General features: G+C 37.2%; 1 protein-coding gene across 3 annotated transcripts in view; it reads left to right on the top strand.

Annotated features, from left to right (window-relative positions):
- zzef1 (zinc finger, ZZ-type with EF hand domain 1) overlaps nt 1–15,177 on the top strand; it is a 55,310-nt gene that overhangs the window by 5,555 nt on the left and 34,578 nt on the right. For 2 of the 3 annotated variants that reach the window (XM_056244582.1, XM_056244581.1), the window contains exons 5-24: nt 70–269; nt 890–1,100; nt 1,944–2,060; nt 2,301–2,479; nt 3,280–3,378; nt 3,655–3,746; nt 3,906–4,051; nt 4,390–4,495; nt 5,250–5,468; nt 5,618–5,709; nt 6,946–7,130; nt 7,518–7,651; nt 7,749–7,819; nt 7,935–8,049; nt 8,280–8,439; nt 11,167–11,288; nt 11,404–11,526; nt 11,683–11,852; nt 11,993–12,074; nt 14,340–14,541. In XM_056244582.1, the coding sequence (XP_056100557.1) occupies nt 70–269; nt 890–1,100; nt 1,944–2,060; nt 2,301–2,479; nt 3,280–3,378; nt 3,655–3,746; nt 3,906–4,051; nt 4,390–4,495; nt 5,250–5,468; nt 5,618–5,709; nt 6,946–7,130; nt 7,518–7,651; nt 7,749–7,819; nt 7,935–8,049; nt 8,280–8,439; nt 11,167–11,288; nt 11,404–11,526; nt 11,683–11,852; nt 11,993–12,074; nt 14,340–14,541 (2,825 nt within the window). The remainder of the gene's footprint in view (nt 1–69; nt 270–889; nt 1,101–1,943; nt 2,061–2,300; nt 2,480–3,279; nt 3,379–3,654; nt 3,747–3,905; nt 4,052–4,389; nt 4,496–5,249; nt 5,469–5,617; nt 5,710–6,945; nt 7,131–7,517; nt 7,652–7,748; nt 7,820–7,934; nt 8,050–8,279; nt 8,440–11,166; nt 11,289–11,403; nt 11,527–11,682; nt 11,853–11,992; nt 12,075–14,339; nt 14,542–15,177) is intronic. The other variant, XM_056244583.1, reaches the window with a different exon arrangement.

Below are 15,177 nucleotides of genomic sequence, written 5' to 3'. Positions count from 1 at the left end.
CAAATTCTATTATCTTTGCTAAATATCTAGTTAAATATGACCACTTCCTCTGACTCATCTCTTTCACAGGTTAAAAATGAAGCCAGACATAGTTTTGAGACGGTTGGCTATTGCGGTTGCGTCTAATGACCACAGCTACATGCCACAGCTTGTGTCTGTAGCTGTAGGGAAGAGCCGGCGTTCCATGCAGGAGATCAGAGATGTGAGGATCCCCAGTAACGTCACGGGATATGTACCACTGCTAGAAAATGCCAACATCAGCCATCCCTGTGAGTACACGCTTGAATAGCACAGTGTTTTGTTTGAAGTTTAAAGTGGGACACTGCTGTTCAAATGTTTGGGGTTTTTGAAAGAAGTCTCTTATGCTCACCAAGGCTGCATTCATTTCATTAAAAAAAAATTTTATATTGTGAAATAGTATTACTATTTACTCCTGTCTTCGGTGTCACATGATCCTTCAGAAATCATTCTGATATGCTGATTTGGTGAAATCAAGAACATTTCTTATTGTTATCAATGTTGAGAACTTTGTTCTTTGTAGAAACAGTAATGCAGTTTTTCAGGATTCTTTGATGAATAGAAAGTTCAAAAGAACAGCATTTATTTTAAATATAAATCTTTTGTAACATTATAAATGTCACTTTTGATCAATTTAATGCATTCTTGTGGAATAAAAGTATTTTTTTTTTTTTTTTTTTTAAATCTTACTGACCCCAAGCTTTTGCACACTTGTGTATATGTATTTTGAATTTGCATACTATGATTGAAATGTAAAGAGTGACTGTATTTTTGTGTATTTCAAGTATATACTACTCTAATTCTATCCACATGCATGTTAGAAGTCAGAAAGCCCTTGCAAATTCACACATATCTTCCTTTTGTCTCTCAGATATTCAGATTAACATTAAGCGCTGCCTTAGCGATGGCTGTGACACACGTATTCACGGTCTGAAGACAATGGGCTACCAGATCACCAAGAGCAAAGAGGTTTCAGTATCTGACGCCTCGGCTATATGGTATCTGTCTCTCCTCACGTCTCTGGTCACCGCTTCCATGGAAACCAACCCTGTGCTTGCGCAGACAGTCCTACAGAGCACACAGTGAGTCAAGAAAAATGACTATTGAGTTTTGCTTCTCACGAAAGCTTGGTAGTGATAGCACTATACAAATCCAGCTTTTGATTTACATACCCTGGTTTCACAGACAAGGATTAAGCCTAGACTAAAATGCATGTTTGAGCTGTTTTAACTGAAACAACTTGCACTATATGTCAGTGTCTCAAGATGCACACCAGTAATGTTTGTTTTTTTCTAAGGCATATTTATAAAAGCTACTTCAATGTCCTAATTGAACTAAGGCCTAATCCTGGCTTAATCTAAACCCAGTCTGTGAAACCAGGCCATAGTGTCCTAGATGGAAACTTAATGTTTCGTCCTCTACTTTGCCTGATGCATTTTAATTTTAAAATTGACAATCATAATTTTAGAGACATTTACACTACCGTAACTATTCAAAGGTTTCTTTTTTGAAAAAATGATATACTTTTATTCAGCAATGTTGCATTAAATTGATCGGAAGTGACAGTAAATACATTTATAATGTTACAAAAACATTCTATTTCAAATAAAATGCTGTTATTTTTAATGTTTTATTCATCAAAGAATCTTTAAAACTATATCATGGTATCTGTGAAAATATTAAGAAGCACAACCATTTAATAACATCATAAACATTGATATTAATAAGAGATGTTTCGTGATGTTATTTAATTGATTAAATAAATGCAGCCTTGGTAAATATAAGAGACTTCTTCCAATAACATACAATTATTTTTACCCACCCCAAGCTTTTGAATGATAGTATGGTTTTGTTCTGATTAATCCCATCATTTGTTCAGAACAATTAATTTCACTGTGTTTTTTTTTACCCTTTTTGTTCTCCAGGAAAGCCTTACAGCACATGCCACCCCTGTCCTTAACACCGTCTTCAACGGAGTTCCCCAAATTCTTCTCTGCGAACATTCTGGAAGAGGTGGACAGCTTTTTACTGCGCATAGCAGAGTAAGAATCAAGCTGTACAAACTCAACTCAGCACGTTTAAATGTATTATTAAGAGGTCAAAACAATGCAAAACCCCTTTCGGTTTTTATACAATACGAATCAGCCTGATAATAATGGAAAACTCTTTTCTCTCAGTGAATAATTACAGCTGTTTTATCTGAATGTAATTTGACACTGCCTTTCTCTGCTGAGAAAGCTTATCAGAAGTGCTTTGCTTTTAACCGCCCCACCTCTCTCTAGCTGCTGTGTGTCTCCTGAGGCTGAGCTGACTCTGTTATCATTCGCTCTGGCTCGAGGCAGCGTGGCTAAAGTCCTCATCTCTCTGTCTGGTATCTGTGAGCATCTGGACTCAGAATACAGAGCTTCCTCACTGCTGGCCTCTATGGCGTCGGTCCGGTTAAGACTTCTCTACCGCAATGGTAATGGACATCAGTTCCATAGACAAAGGATTTTAATACTTTGATCATGAACTTCTACATATGATGATCCCCATAACTATTTATGAATGTGCACTGCAAGACAGGAGAGAAGAAAACTTTTTTTTTTCAGGGTTATTTTAGTATAATTTATATACTATTATGGCATTTATTCATATTTTAAATGAGCTTTTATTTTTATATGTTTAGTTTACATTTTAATTTTTAAGTTTGAGTAATATTGTCATGTGCTTTTGTCATTTTTTTTATTACGTTTTGTTTTTCTATTTAGCTTTTATTTTAATTTCCGTTTTAGTCATTTTAGTACTTCAACTTAAATGTATTATATTCCACCACACTTTTAATTTGTATCTCATATTTATAAACATTACTTTTTTCAACTAATATTTATATTTTATTTTCTTTCAGTTAATGAAAACTGAAAAATAGTTGTGATTTTAGTTAATAGCAACACTTATTTTGCTGTTTTTTTAAGCCTCTTTCAGTATTGCTAAAACGAATTTTCTAAAATATTTTTTCTCCTAAATTTCCTCATGGACCCCCTAGAAGCCCCTTTCAACCCAGGTTAAAAACCCCTGGCGTAGAGCAAAAACATTTATTTTGTTTGTTTGTTTTCCTGACTTAAGTTCCAAATTGCTTTGCAAAAATTTCATTTGCAGCTCCACATAGCTGTATTATAACTATCTAATATTGATGAGAAGAGATTAGTCATAACTGCACAAAATTTCACTTTCAGCGTTAAAAGACACAGCATTGTAATGCATGTAAACCTGTGTGTGTAGGTAAAGCCCTCCAGCTCCATCTGCAGGCATGTGATGTGAAGAGTAAAGAGGAGAAGTCTGGCCCCGAAAACATGCTGACGGAGCCCAACTCTGGAGATGGTATGCAAACCATATATAACATTCCAAATGGTCCTGGTTTTAAAAGATGTGTAGGGAGGGGTATTGTGGTCAAGTACTTCACAGATAAATCACCAGAGTACTGGAATGGATAGGGACGTCTTTTGAAACTTTTAAAAGCAAAAGTTGCTACTAAACTTTCTCTGTGGAGAAAATGAATATGATTTGAGCTGCTCTGTTTTATTCACATCATCTGTTTTGCTTAGAAACTAAGTACAAGTTGAGACTTTAATGTAGATGTTTCATTTGAAACTGCAGGTTTTCTGACAGAGAATGGAAAGAGGAAAGCCAGTGTGATTCTGTCCACTGAAAACCAGAGCTGCTTCCAGGTCACACAGATCAAGATAAAAGTGAGAGAAGCTTCAGTACACACTTGAACTTTTGGGTTTTATACTACATAAACATGAAATTAGAATATGTTCTGCTAGTATGGTTGGTCAGTTGGAAACACAAACTGATTTGATCTGCTCATCCTAGTTTTAATGCACTGCTGTGTTCTTCCACCTCAGGTGCGTAAAGGAGCCATTGGTGCTAAATGTGGCTTGTTGTTTGCCTACAATGACAGCGAGCCATTTGATGCCGATAAACATTTCAAAAGATTCAAAAAGTATGATAGCTGGGACTACAAAGACTATAAAGAATTTGTCCAAGACAGGTATGTCACATTCTTAGTCTGTAACATGTGCTTAGCTGTCGATTTATTTTGTATGGAGCTAATTTGCATAACATTGTTGGTCATAAGAGACAGCAAATGCTGATAACACGAACTTTAAATGGTGCTTGTTTAGGAGTGTGTGTGAGAATGTGTTGTCTTGGCCAGTGCATGTGAGTGTATTTTGGTCTTTGCATGTCTGCACACGGCCAAGATGGCTGTAAATTTAGTGAGAATGTTTTTGTCAGTCAATTGACCTCTCACTGTTATCTGCCTCTGTACCCCCCACACACTGTCACATGTATCACTTTCACATTCACACACAAACACACACACTTCAGCACAAGGATACCAGAAACCAGTGAGGAGGAGCCCATTGGCTGGTTTGAGGTGGAGGAGGACTGGAATGATGTGGAGATCAAGCTGCAACAATGCAGAGTGTCAAAAGTATGGACTTGCTGCCTTTCTTTCTTTCTTTCTTAAATACATGGAAATGGTTACTGCAGTTTGATCATTTTCTTTATTGCAACTTTCAGGTTTAAAAAAAAAAAAATTTAAGCAAAAATCATGGTTATGATAAAACCCTTAAAATGGACTGTTAAAACAGTCTTTTTACTTTGCTGTCTTGGCAAAGTAACCCAGTAGCTTTCACACCAAAAGTGCAAAGATACTTTAAATACAAGTGAGACAACATTAGAGGCTTTAAAATCAACTAATCTTAATGTAAGCTTGCAGGCGATTGTAAGAAAGGCTTAAGCAGACTGATTGGGGTCTGGCATACGTCACGAGAGAGAAGTCTGTTATTTTACTGGAAGACCGAATTATGACATTGATTAAAAATGATGAGGTCAACATTTTTTTTGAAACATGCATGGATGAATCATTCACAATAAGATCAATGACATGCGTTTAAAAAAATGCTGACTTTATTCACGTCTACGATTTCTTTTTCACTACTTTTTTCATTCTCTGCGGTGCTTGTCTGTTTTATTTCGTTTGGAAGTATATATTTACTGTAACAATTGAAAGACGAGTCAAAATGATGTTCTGAATGTCATTGTCACAAATTATTTGATCTTAACTTTAATTCAAAACATCTTTGAGTGGTTGCTATTGAATATGGAAACTTAAAAATCTGAATTTATATAAATAAGACAACACACACTTGATTAACCTAAACTTTCTCTGTCTCTGCATGTAGTTTCTGATGGTGAAGTTCCTGTGTGCTAGGCAGGACACAGCAGACCGGTTGGGGGTTCAGCAGATGAGTTTCAGTGGTTATTTGTGTCCAGACTCTGAGCGGATGGAGGATGTAGAGGATCTGAGTGCTCAGGCAGAGGGGAGCGTCTTAGGCCTGGTTACGGGTCTCACTCTCATGAAGAAAACCCTTTATTTCATCCAGCAGCTCACCAGAGATATGGTACACCCACCAAATGTCCTCTTGCAAGGGGTCTCACCATGACTTTGACCTGATTTATTTAAACACAACTCACAACTGAAATTCATAATGCATTTTTTTGTGCATAAATCTTTAAAGAGAGCTGTATAAACCCTGAGCCTATGTTACAGGATGTGTCTCTGTCCAAGCAGAAGTCTCTGCTGGACTTTAGTGACCTCAACCTGCTGCTGTTCTGGGACTTTTACCGCAAACTCAGATCCATGTGAGTAAAGCTGTAATATGAATGTTTGTGTATATTTATGTGCATATTTATAAATGGGATTTTGCAATATGACATAAAAAAAATGGTGCACTATTTCTAGGCCACTAATCAGAAAAGTACATTTGTGACATTGATCATAGCCGCCTTTCCACCGAAATTACCTGGAACATTTTGTCCCAGGAACTTTTTTTCCCCCCAGACCTGTTGCTGTCTGCGTTTCCATCGCGGTCTAAAGTACCGTGTAGATTAGGCAAATTAGTTTGGTGACATAGGGCGGCGCGCTCCTTTCCAGTTTCCGCTGGATTTCATCCTCTGAATTTAAGCTTAATAAAGCCTGAACTCTGTCGTCGGTCCATCTGTCGTATTTTTTAAACTGCATTGTTGATTCGAATATAGCAAACAACTCTTACTGCAAGCACCGGAACAGACTTTTAAAAATGGTGGTTGAAATAAAATCCTGCGTTGAGTCAACCAATTAAAATGCTGCGTGAACTCAACCAATCAGCATGTTCAAGTCCCACCCCTGAAAGTTCCAGAACTTTGAAAAAGTACTACCTCGCCAGCAGGGACTTTCCCTGAATTTTTACCTGGAACTTCATTTAGACCCTGGTTCCTGCGGTCGATACACACCGAGTACCACCCCAAAGTTCCTAGTTCCTGGGGAAAGTTCCTGTGGTGGAAACGCGACTCATGTGACTCTTTCTACAGATGTTTCGATTTCTCTGAAGTCCACTTGACATGAAATTTCAACAGTGTTCTTTGGTGTGACATGCTCTACTTCATTTAAAGGATCTTTTAAAATTAACTAATGAAGGCAAAAATAGAATACAAATTATAAACCGTTTTTTTTTTTAATACAGACTAGCCACAAGGAATTGAGATGAGAGTAGTGTGGCCTTGACTATTGTACAATTTCAAATGTAATTTATTCCTGTGATGGCATAGCTAAATTTTCAGCATTAATACTCTAGTCTTCAGTGTCGCATGATCCTTGAGAAATCATTCTGATATGTGGATTCGGTGCTCAAGAAACATTTCTTATTATCCACAATGTTGAAAACAGCTGTAGTGCTTAATATTAATGAGGACTAATGACGACTAAAAGGAATGTGCACGGACCGTTTATGGACAAACTTGTGTTTTCCATGATGTTTTTGCTTTTAGGAAATGTGCTGACTGATCAGTTTTTGTCTGTGTTAATGTGTTTCTCTGTTGTGTGTGTGTCTGGACACTCAGTGAGGGAGAAGAGGCTGTAAAGACACGAGTTCTCCTGCTTCAGCTGCTCCAGAACTGCTTCCCAATGCTGCCCAGCCTGACAGAGTCCCAGCCGACAGACGTCACAGCATCAGCATCAGCCTCAGCCAGCGCAGATGTGGACCCTGCAGAAGCTGTCGGAGAGCTCTACGATCACTTGTGTCAAGGTGAGACTCGCATACTGCTCTGTATGACTCAATGGCTCAAGAAACATTTCCTGTTATTATCAATGTTGAAAACTGCATAATATTTTTGTGGAATAATTTATTTGAAATAATTGAAATCTTCTGTAACATTATAAAAGTCTTTACTGTCACTTTTGATCAAATGAATGCATCCTTGCTGAATAAAAGTATTAATAGAAAAAAGAAAATGTGCTAACACTACTTTTGAACGGTAGTTTAGTATCAACTTTCCAAATAATATCAGTTAAAATTGATAGCCGAAAACTAAAGAGTTACGTCTTTAAAACATTTGCTTAAAAGCCATGTAGTGATGCCATTGTGTTTTGATTGGCGGTTAAAAAAGTAACCCATAGTTTTTGCGCTCTGCAGTGGTGGATGGGCCTGAAGGAGAGACTTCAGTGGATAAAGCTCTGAGGAAAGAAGCTGTGAAAGCCATTCTCAATGGAGCCGCCATCTTCTACCCTGACAAACAGAGCCGGAGGGACAAACTCTTCCTCTTGATGGTAAGACTGCAAGACTGTACTTCCCTTGGCTGAATATTGTTACTGAATTGCATTTATATGGGCACGTTTTTATTTTATTTTTTGCTGCTTTTCTCAGCAAAACATAACTGAGGAAAATCAACTGGAGTCTGTAAAACTGACATTCGAGTCTCTCTGCAGTTATTTCAGGTATGAAACACCTCCCTTTAAACTTGTACTCCCTGTCCTGTCCTGTCTTGTCCTGTAAACTGTATAACTGAATTTCCTGCTCAACACATTGTCTCTCACTCATCTCTGTTCGCAGTGATCATGACCCGAAAGGTCTCCTTATGCTGCCCCCTAAAGGAGCCCCGTCTGACTTTGACATCTCGCCTATCCTGACCGTCATGGACACACTGCTCATTGTGGCCACTAGAGAGGCATGTTGACAGCTGCCAACCTCATCTATTCAACCCCGGCTCACATACGATCTCCTGCAAATAGCCGACACATGCTTAGATGTTTACATTGTGCATTAACGTCTGTTAGCTGACACCTCGTATTGTAATGCATTGTGTTACAGCTCGCTAATAGGTTTCCCTTGTCTAGTAGCTTTGTAAAGAGTAATGTGATGTTTATCCATGTAAGAATGTCCCTCTCTTTTTTTCAGTGTGAGGTGTTGATGTTGGACTCCAGAGGAGGGTCCATTTGGAGGGTCCTGCTGTCTCTGTTCTGGGCTCTACAGGGAAGCCTGCTGTCCTGGTGTTTCCTGCAGCTTAAAGGAGGAACGGCCACCTCTGGTGATCTGGCCAGGGAAATTCTGCTTAAATGTTAGTGTGATTTTCTTGGTTTTCCAGTCTTCTTGCCAATAGCCCTTCAAAATACAGTGGGTTCCAGAAGTCTGAGACCACTGGTGGAAATGCTTCTATTGTACTAAAATATTTATATTTTAATGCCTTTTTCATTACACGTTGTATTATCAGCATAACAATTGAAAAGTTGAATTGAAGAGTTCGATCATGAGAACATTTCAAAGAGCCAAAATCTTGAGATTTAGTTTAGAATTTTAGATTTGTATTCTTCGATTTTCAGAGATCACTTTTGATCCCACTGTACTCCAAAGAGTTTTGCAATCTCTATAATGATGTAGTCAACCCTATACGGAAACTGAAACTTAAGTCGCCATTTGCTCGTAATTGTTTTTATATTACTCACTAGACCTTTTACATGGAATGCAAGAACAATGCAATTGAAAAAAATTTGACATTAATATAATATAAAATATACATTTCAAACACTATTAAAGTCATGTAAACAGTCTGTAATAAAATAAGAACAAATAATCAAACAACTAACAATAGCAAAAATATACAACAGAACAAAGATGCAAATGAAATAAACAGTGTTTTTCAGGTAAAATAACAATTCTTATCTGTATAAATTTAAATATTTTTTATTTTATTTATATTTATTTATTCGGCACAGTGCACATTAATGAACAATCTTACACTTGTGTAGAGACTGTAAATGAGCCAGATTATAGCATAAATGCTAATTTTCATCTGTAGTCCCAAGACAGGAAGACAACAACACAAAAGGATAATATGACAATATGCAGAATTGAATTGAATTCAGACAAATTACATTACAACAATAAAATTTGTCAAAATGAGGACATAACTGCAATATAGATGAATCCTTATTAAAGTTAAAAAAGTTATTCAGTCAAGATCGAGTGTTTTTTTTTTAAGTCTATGCGACAATGCGTAAAGCTCATCAGGGAATGAAATCATATCTGCGCTAAACTTATTTTTTGCCTCTATCTCAATTACAGGCGACTGTAATCGTACAAATCTATTAGCTATTGGCTAATTACAGACATTCTTTAATCTCCTCTTGTGAAATTGGGTTGCATATGCGAGTGATTTACTCCCATTGTAGAGAGTTGTGTTATCGAGTTTCAAGTGTTTTTATTTGTCTTCAGATATGCGAGTTCTGTAAAACAGCAAATGTTTGTGTAAAATTTCAGTAACTGCACTTTTTAGTTTAGTACTAAACTTTACTCTCAGGAGTAGCAAGACGATGACGACGTCTATGCGACACACCGAAGCAGTTTGTTTATACCTATGGATCCAACATGGCAGCAGACGCGAAGTTACCTTTCGATGCAGCCTTACGGCCGTTTTACACATAGGTTTCACACCGCAAGCGTGAGCGGCACTTGAGCAGCGCGTCGGCGTAACTACATCGTCACTGCAGCTGCAGACGCGCGAGAGTATTCACACTGGAAGCGTTTGTACAGTGTCACAGCAGCGGCTCCAAAGCTACATAAGCGAGCAATTCTTTACAAAGACAACTATACTTTTGTTTTTAGAAGTTGGTCATTTATAACATTGATAGTCTTGAAAGTTTGTAATGGGGAGGTGTACATTCGCATATAAATGTTAAACAACAAAACAACTCAGAAATGGCTCCAATCTATTAGTTTCAGTCATACTTTCGATATGTTTACAAGACTGCAAACTCTGCGGATAAAAAAACAAAACACAAATAAACCACACACTCGGGTTTGATTTGGGTTGTGCTAGCCTATGTAGCTGTCTGTGTGTTACATAAACTAAAAGAACGTTTATATATAGTATTTTCTGGCTAGTTTACTTTAGTTTTTTTTAAATATATATAATACGCAACTTTCACCCAAACTGAATAATTAAAAACAAGTTTTTACCGGGTAGCCTAAATCTTCTATAAATATTTTTGAGTCTTTATTTTCTTTTATTTGCCTACTCAAGTTCTTGTTAAAACTCACTAGACATGCTTATTCTGTGCATTTTGGGCACTTTTTGTGTGAAATCATATTTATTTTTGTCCATCAAAAGTGTGCTTTCACTTTAATTGAGCGTGAGCAGTGCAGCAAAAACAGATTCGACGCCGAAACCCCCGCTTCACTGCTGCTCACGCGCCGCTCCTGCTCGACGCTCACGCGCTGCTCCTGCTCCCGGTGTGAATGCACTTATTGATTAACATGCACGCCGGAAAAAATACGCGCCGCTCACGCATGCGCTGTGAAACAGCCGTTAGATACACGCCATCGTGTACACAGAAACTCTGACCTATCGTCTTCTTCCTCGTCTAATTTCATCTGGTATAATTGAAACGATTAGCTATACGTACAGGCGCATTTGATAGACATTCTTAGCACCCATTAAACGGCTCTGGGCATTTGTAAACCACGCCTCAAATACGAGAAAATGAACATGGGGTTCCCAGACCCAAGTCTCAATGACTTGGGTCTGACGTTAGCCAGGCTAGAAGGCTGCCATAATGCCTCTAAAATTTAGCTTTGCCATCGCAGGAATAAATTACATCTTAAAATATATTAGCAAACAGTTCTTTTTATATTGTAATATTTCACGACCACAATATTACTTTTTTACTGTATTTTTGATCAGATAAATGCAGCCTTTTCTTAAATAAAAATCTTACAGACTTTTGAATGGTTTATTTTTTTGCAGTGGTCTGTCACAGTGTGAATACATCTATGTTGTTTTTCTTAGATGTGGAACAGTTCCTGTCAGGTACCAAAGACATACTGAGTCCTCTTGTTAAGCGTTTCTCTGGAGCTGACATCATGGAGAAACTCAGTGGATCTATCCTTGCCATGGCAGCAAGACAGCTGGTAGCACACCACTATATATATATATCTTTATTTAATTATTTTTTCAGTTATTTATGTTTCTGTATATATTATGTATGTGTATGTATATAAAAGTGTGTACTGTGTCCTGTTGTAGACCATCTTCCTGCTGGAGCTGTGTGCTTTGAATATTCCTCACTGTGTGCTGCTCAAGAGATTCTACCCTCTGGCAGACATGCTCAAGAAGCTGTCTAGTGACACAGAGGACATCTTCTCTAAGGTGAGTTCACTTTGTGTCTTAAAGAAATAAAAAGAAATTGAATTAAAATAACTGATTATTTCACCTTTTTCACTTTTCACTTCCATTTAAAAACCATGAATGATAATTAATAAGAATGTTTATCAGATTTTTTTTTTTATCCCCTTGTGTTTGTAGGTAGATATGGAGGGCTGTCAACAGACACAGCAGCCTGTTGTTTTAAGGACGTGGCAAATGGAGTCGCCTCATAACTATGAGAACAGCAGGCATGAGACCACCATCTTTGTCTGTCCTGGTGCCACATCCTTCGAGGTGGAGTTTGATGAACGCTGTGAAACAGAGAAAAGGTGTGAAAGGCTTATGCTACAACTCAACTGCTAACTTCTGGTGGTAACAGGAATCATTTCCTGTTATAGATCCCTTGTGGCTCTTAAGTATGCTTTATATTTAAACTGATTGAGGTGTTTTTTAAAATATATTTTTGTAGGTATGACTATCTGGAATTCACTGATGCTAGGGGAGGGAAAGTGCGATATGATATGAAGGTTGGAACGGAGAAATGGCCAAAGGTACAACAACTTTTATTGGAGCATTTTAACTAGGGTTGTTAACTGAATGTGTTAATTGTGTAATTTTTATATATATATATATCAGGGTTTCCGTTGTCCGGTAATTACCGGACATTGGCCGGGAAAAAAATGAAATGTCCGACAAAATTAAATCTCTCCGGTCAAATTGTCCGATTAAAATTGCGTAATAATCCCGCCCCCCTAACATCCCGCCCCTCCTAAACTAATATTTGAGAATAAGCCTAAAATGTATAAAGAAAAAATACACCGACCTTTGGCTATGTTATAGGAACAGGCTCTACCGTTTGAAAGTTATTAAACAACATCGCATGCTGCATTTCAAATAAAGCGCACGCCTAGAACGGCTGTAATATAGACCTAAACAACGAACGATTGAGTGAGACGTTTCAAATATGGCCAGGTCCATTGATATTATTGATAAAGTTGATAAATTGATAAAGTTGACGATGCAGACTCGCCATCTTCGCAGTAGTGAACGCGCCTATAGAGAGAAGTGTGCACGCGCCGACGCCTCCGTGTCCTGATTAGCCTATTGTCCACTATATTTGCTTCTTATTTAATAATCCAGGCAAATTTGTTGATGAAACATTGATTAAAATTAATATACAATTTATACAAAACGAAATTTTCAAGCAAAAATAATATTCGAAGATCGTTGGGTTGATTATTATTCCAAAATCGCACCCCTCCACCACATGCATGCACACATGCATTAAGGCTACACACCAGAGCATGTGAGCAAAGCGGAGCGGTGTGACGCTTATTATAAGTTAAAAAACTTAAATATACGTTTCATTTTTATAAATAATATAATGTTATTATTTTTTTATTTCATCTATGTTGATTAGGCTATATGAAAAGGGAACCGCATGAGATGAGTAAGATAGGATCATAAGATATATATCGGAAAACATTTGGAATTGGTCAGACATGATTTTGACCACTTATTTAGTTTTGTTTTGTAGAAAGCCTTTCTTTAAAGTTTATTTCGTTTTGTATAAATTGTATCTTCATTTTAATCAATGTTTCATCAACAAATTTGCCTGGATTAAAAAATAAGAATTTATTCATATGAAGTGTGCATTTCTCTCTCTAGGCGCGTTCACTACTGCGAAGATGGCGAGTCTGCATCGTCAACTTTATCAATTTATCAACAATTTAAATGTTTCATGCATAATCATTACTTTCGCCGGTTCTTTGTGGCAAGCTTTATTTCAGGTGTTGCGTGATATCTCTGCGCCCAAGTAGCAGTGCTTCGCCTGTGTAGAGTCTCCGCAACGGCGATAGATTGAAACGCGCGTCCGAGTGAAGATTGCGCAACTCCCGCAGCGCGTCGTCCATGCAACTGATAGCAGCGGACACGAGCGCTCAGCTTGATTTAAAAAACAACTGATTTTAGCGCTAGATCTCTTATTTAATAGCGAACTAAATGAATGATCTGCTAGTTAACTCGAGATGTTAACGAGTTAGCTAGTTATTTTTTTGTATTAGGTACATCCGTGCCTCAATGTTTCAAAAAGTGAATGTGTGTGAACCCATAGTAAAAAACAATTGGTGTTAATTGACGCCAATCAGACGTTCATGTTTTTTTCCGTCTATTTGAAAGTTAGGCTAATAATAACATGTTGCATTCTATACCGCCTGATTATGTCATTTTTTAAGTTACATAGCCTGCCTCCAGTTTTCCTCAACTTGACTAATTAAGAGGCGATATTTGACCGGCATATCATCAAAATGTCCGTTAAACGAAACCTCTGCCGGTCACTTTGACCGGCACCATTTTTTTCTAGCGGAAACTCTGATATATATATATATATATATATATATAAACAAATGTGTTTGTAATGGTAACCCAATCATGGACAGCAGCCAAAAAAATGAACAGGCAGTGAAATATTACAAAAATGTTATATTTGTTAAGCCTAATATTAATTAACCTGCTACTATGCAAACATGAAACATCCATAATCCAAATTATTTTAATTATTGAGGAGAAAAAAAACACAAATTAAACAATATCCAAATTGGATGCAAACCATTATAATAATATAAGGAATAGACAATTTCCATATGCAGTCATTCTGTTAAAAATTAATGCAATTCAATTCACAGCGTTAAGAATTAATGCAATTACTTTTGCCCCGTGCTTGTACGTAATTCCAATTTTTTTTATTTAGTCTGGTCTGGTGTCTTGGAAAAAAAAAAGTTATGTATAATAAATAATGTTTTTTTTTTTGTCTTCAGAAAGTGACGTTTAAAGCGGGTCCCCAGCTGCAGTTTCTGTTTCATTCAGACAGCAGTAATAACGAATGGGGTTACAAGTTCACAGTGACGGCGTACGGCCTGCCAGACGTCACCGTGTCCTGGACCTCAGACCTGCAGCTCCTCGTGTCCAGGCTGATGGGACGTCTGGCCTCCCGCACCATGGCTTTGAAATCACCTTACGGTGAGAGAGAGCACTGAAAATCGATTAATCAGTTGATTATTTCTCTGTTTAATTTATTTTAAAAAGGGCATTCTATTCTCTGTATTTATTCCAAAAACTCTATTCCACTTAAATGTGTTCTCCTTCGAATAATAAATTGTAAATTGAAGGCTGTATAAAAATAATTGTATCCACCTTATTTTGCAATGTGGATGTAAGCAATTTTCTGTGAATGTGTGAGACTTTCGGTTCATTAGCTGCTATAGATAAATAACTAGAAGTATTACAAAGTAAAACTATTTGAACAAGAAAGCAGAGTGTTTGATCATAAAATACAATAAAACACGTTTATAACAAATGCCAGTTTGCAATATAAAGGAGCATCACAGACTGTTTTGTACAGCTAAAATAACTGGAAGTGAATGACACAGGAAGCCTTACATATTCAAATTTCAAATGGCCGCACCTGCTCTTACATTAAAAGTTGGTGGACGGATCTACTTTTAATTCAAAAAAGGTTTAAAATGTTTAAAGGATTAGTTCACCCCAAGATGAAAATTCTTTCATTAATTACTCGCCCTCATGCCGTTCCAAACCTGTAAGACTTTCGTTCATCTTCGAATCACAAATGAAGATATTTTAGTGAAATCTGAGAGA

Source organism: Rhinichthys klamathensis, unplaced genomic scaffold (genome assembly GCF_029890125.1).
Source record: "Rhinichthys klamathensis goyatoka isolate OS25496 unplaced genomic scaffold, OSU_Roscu_1.1 h1tg000028l_1, whole genome shotgun sequence".
Classification (NCBI taxonomy): domain Eukaryota; kingdom Metazoa; phylum Chordata; class Actinopteri; order Cypriniformes; family Leuciscidae; genus Rhinichthys; species Rhinichthys klamathensis.
Note: the sequence above shows the minus strand (reverse complement) of the source record. Positions and strands in the feature narration are given on the sequence as shown.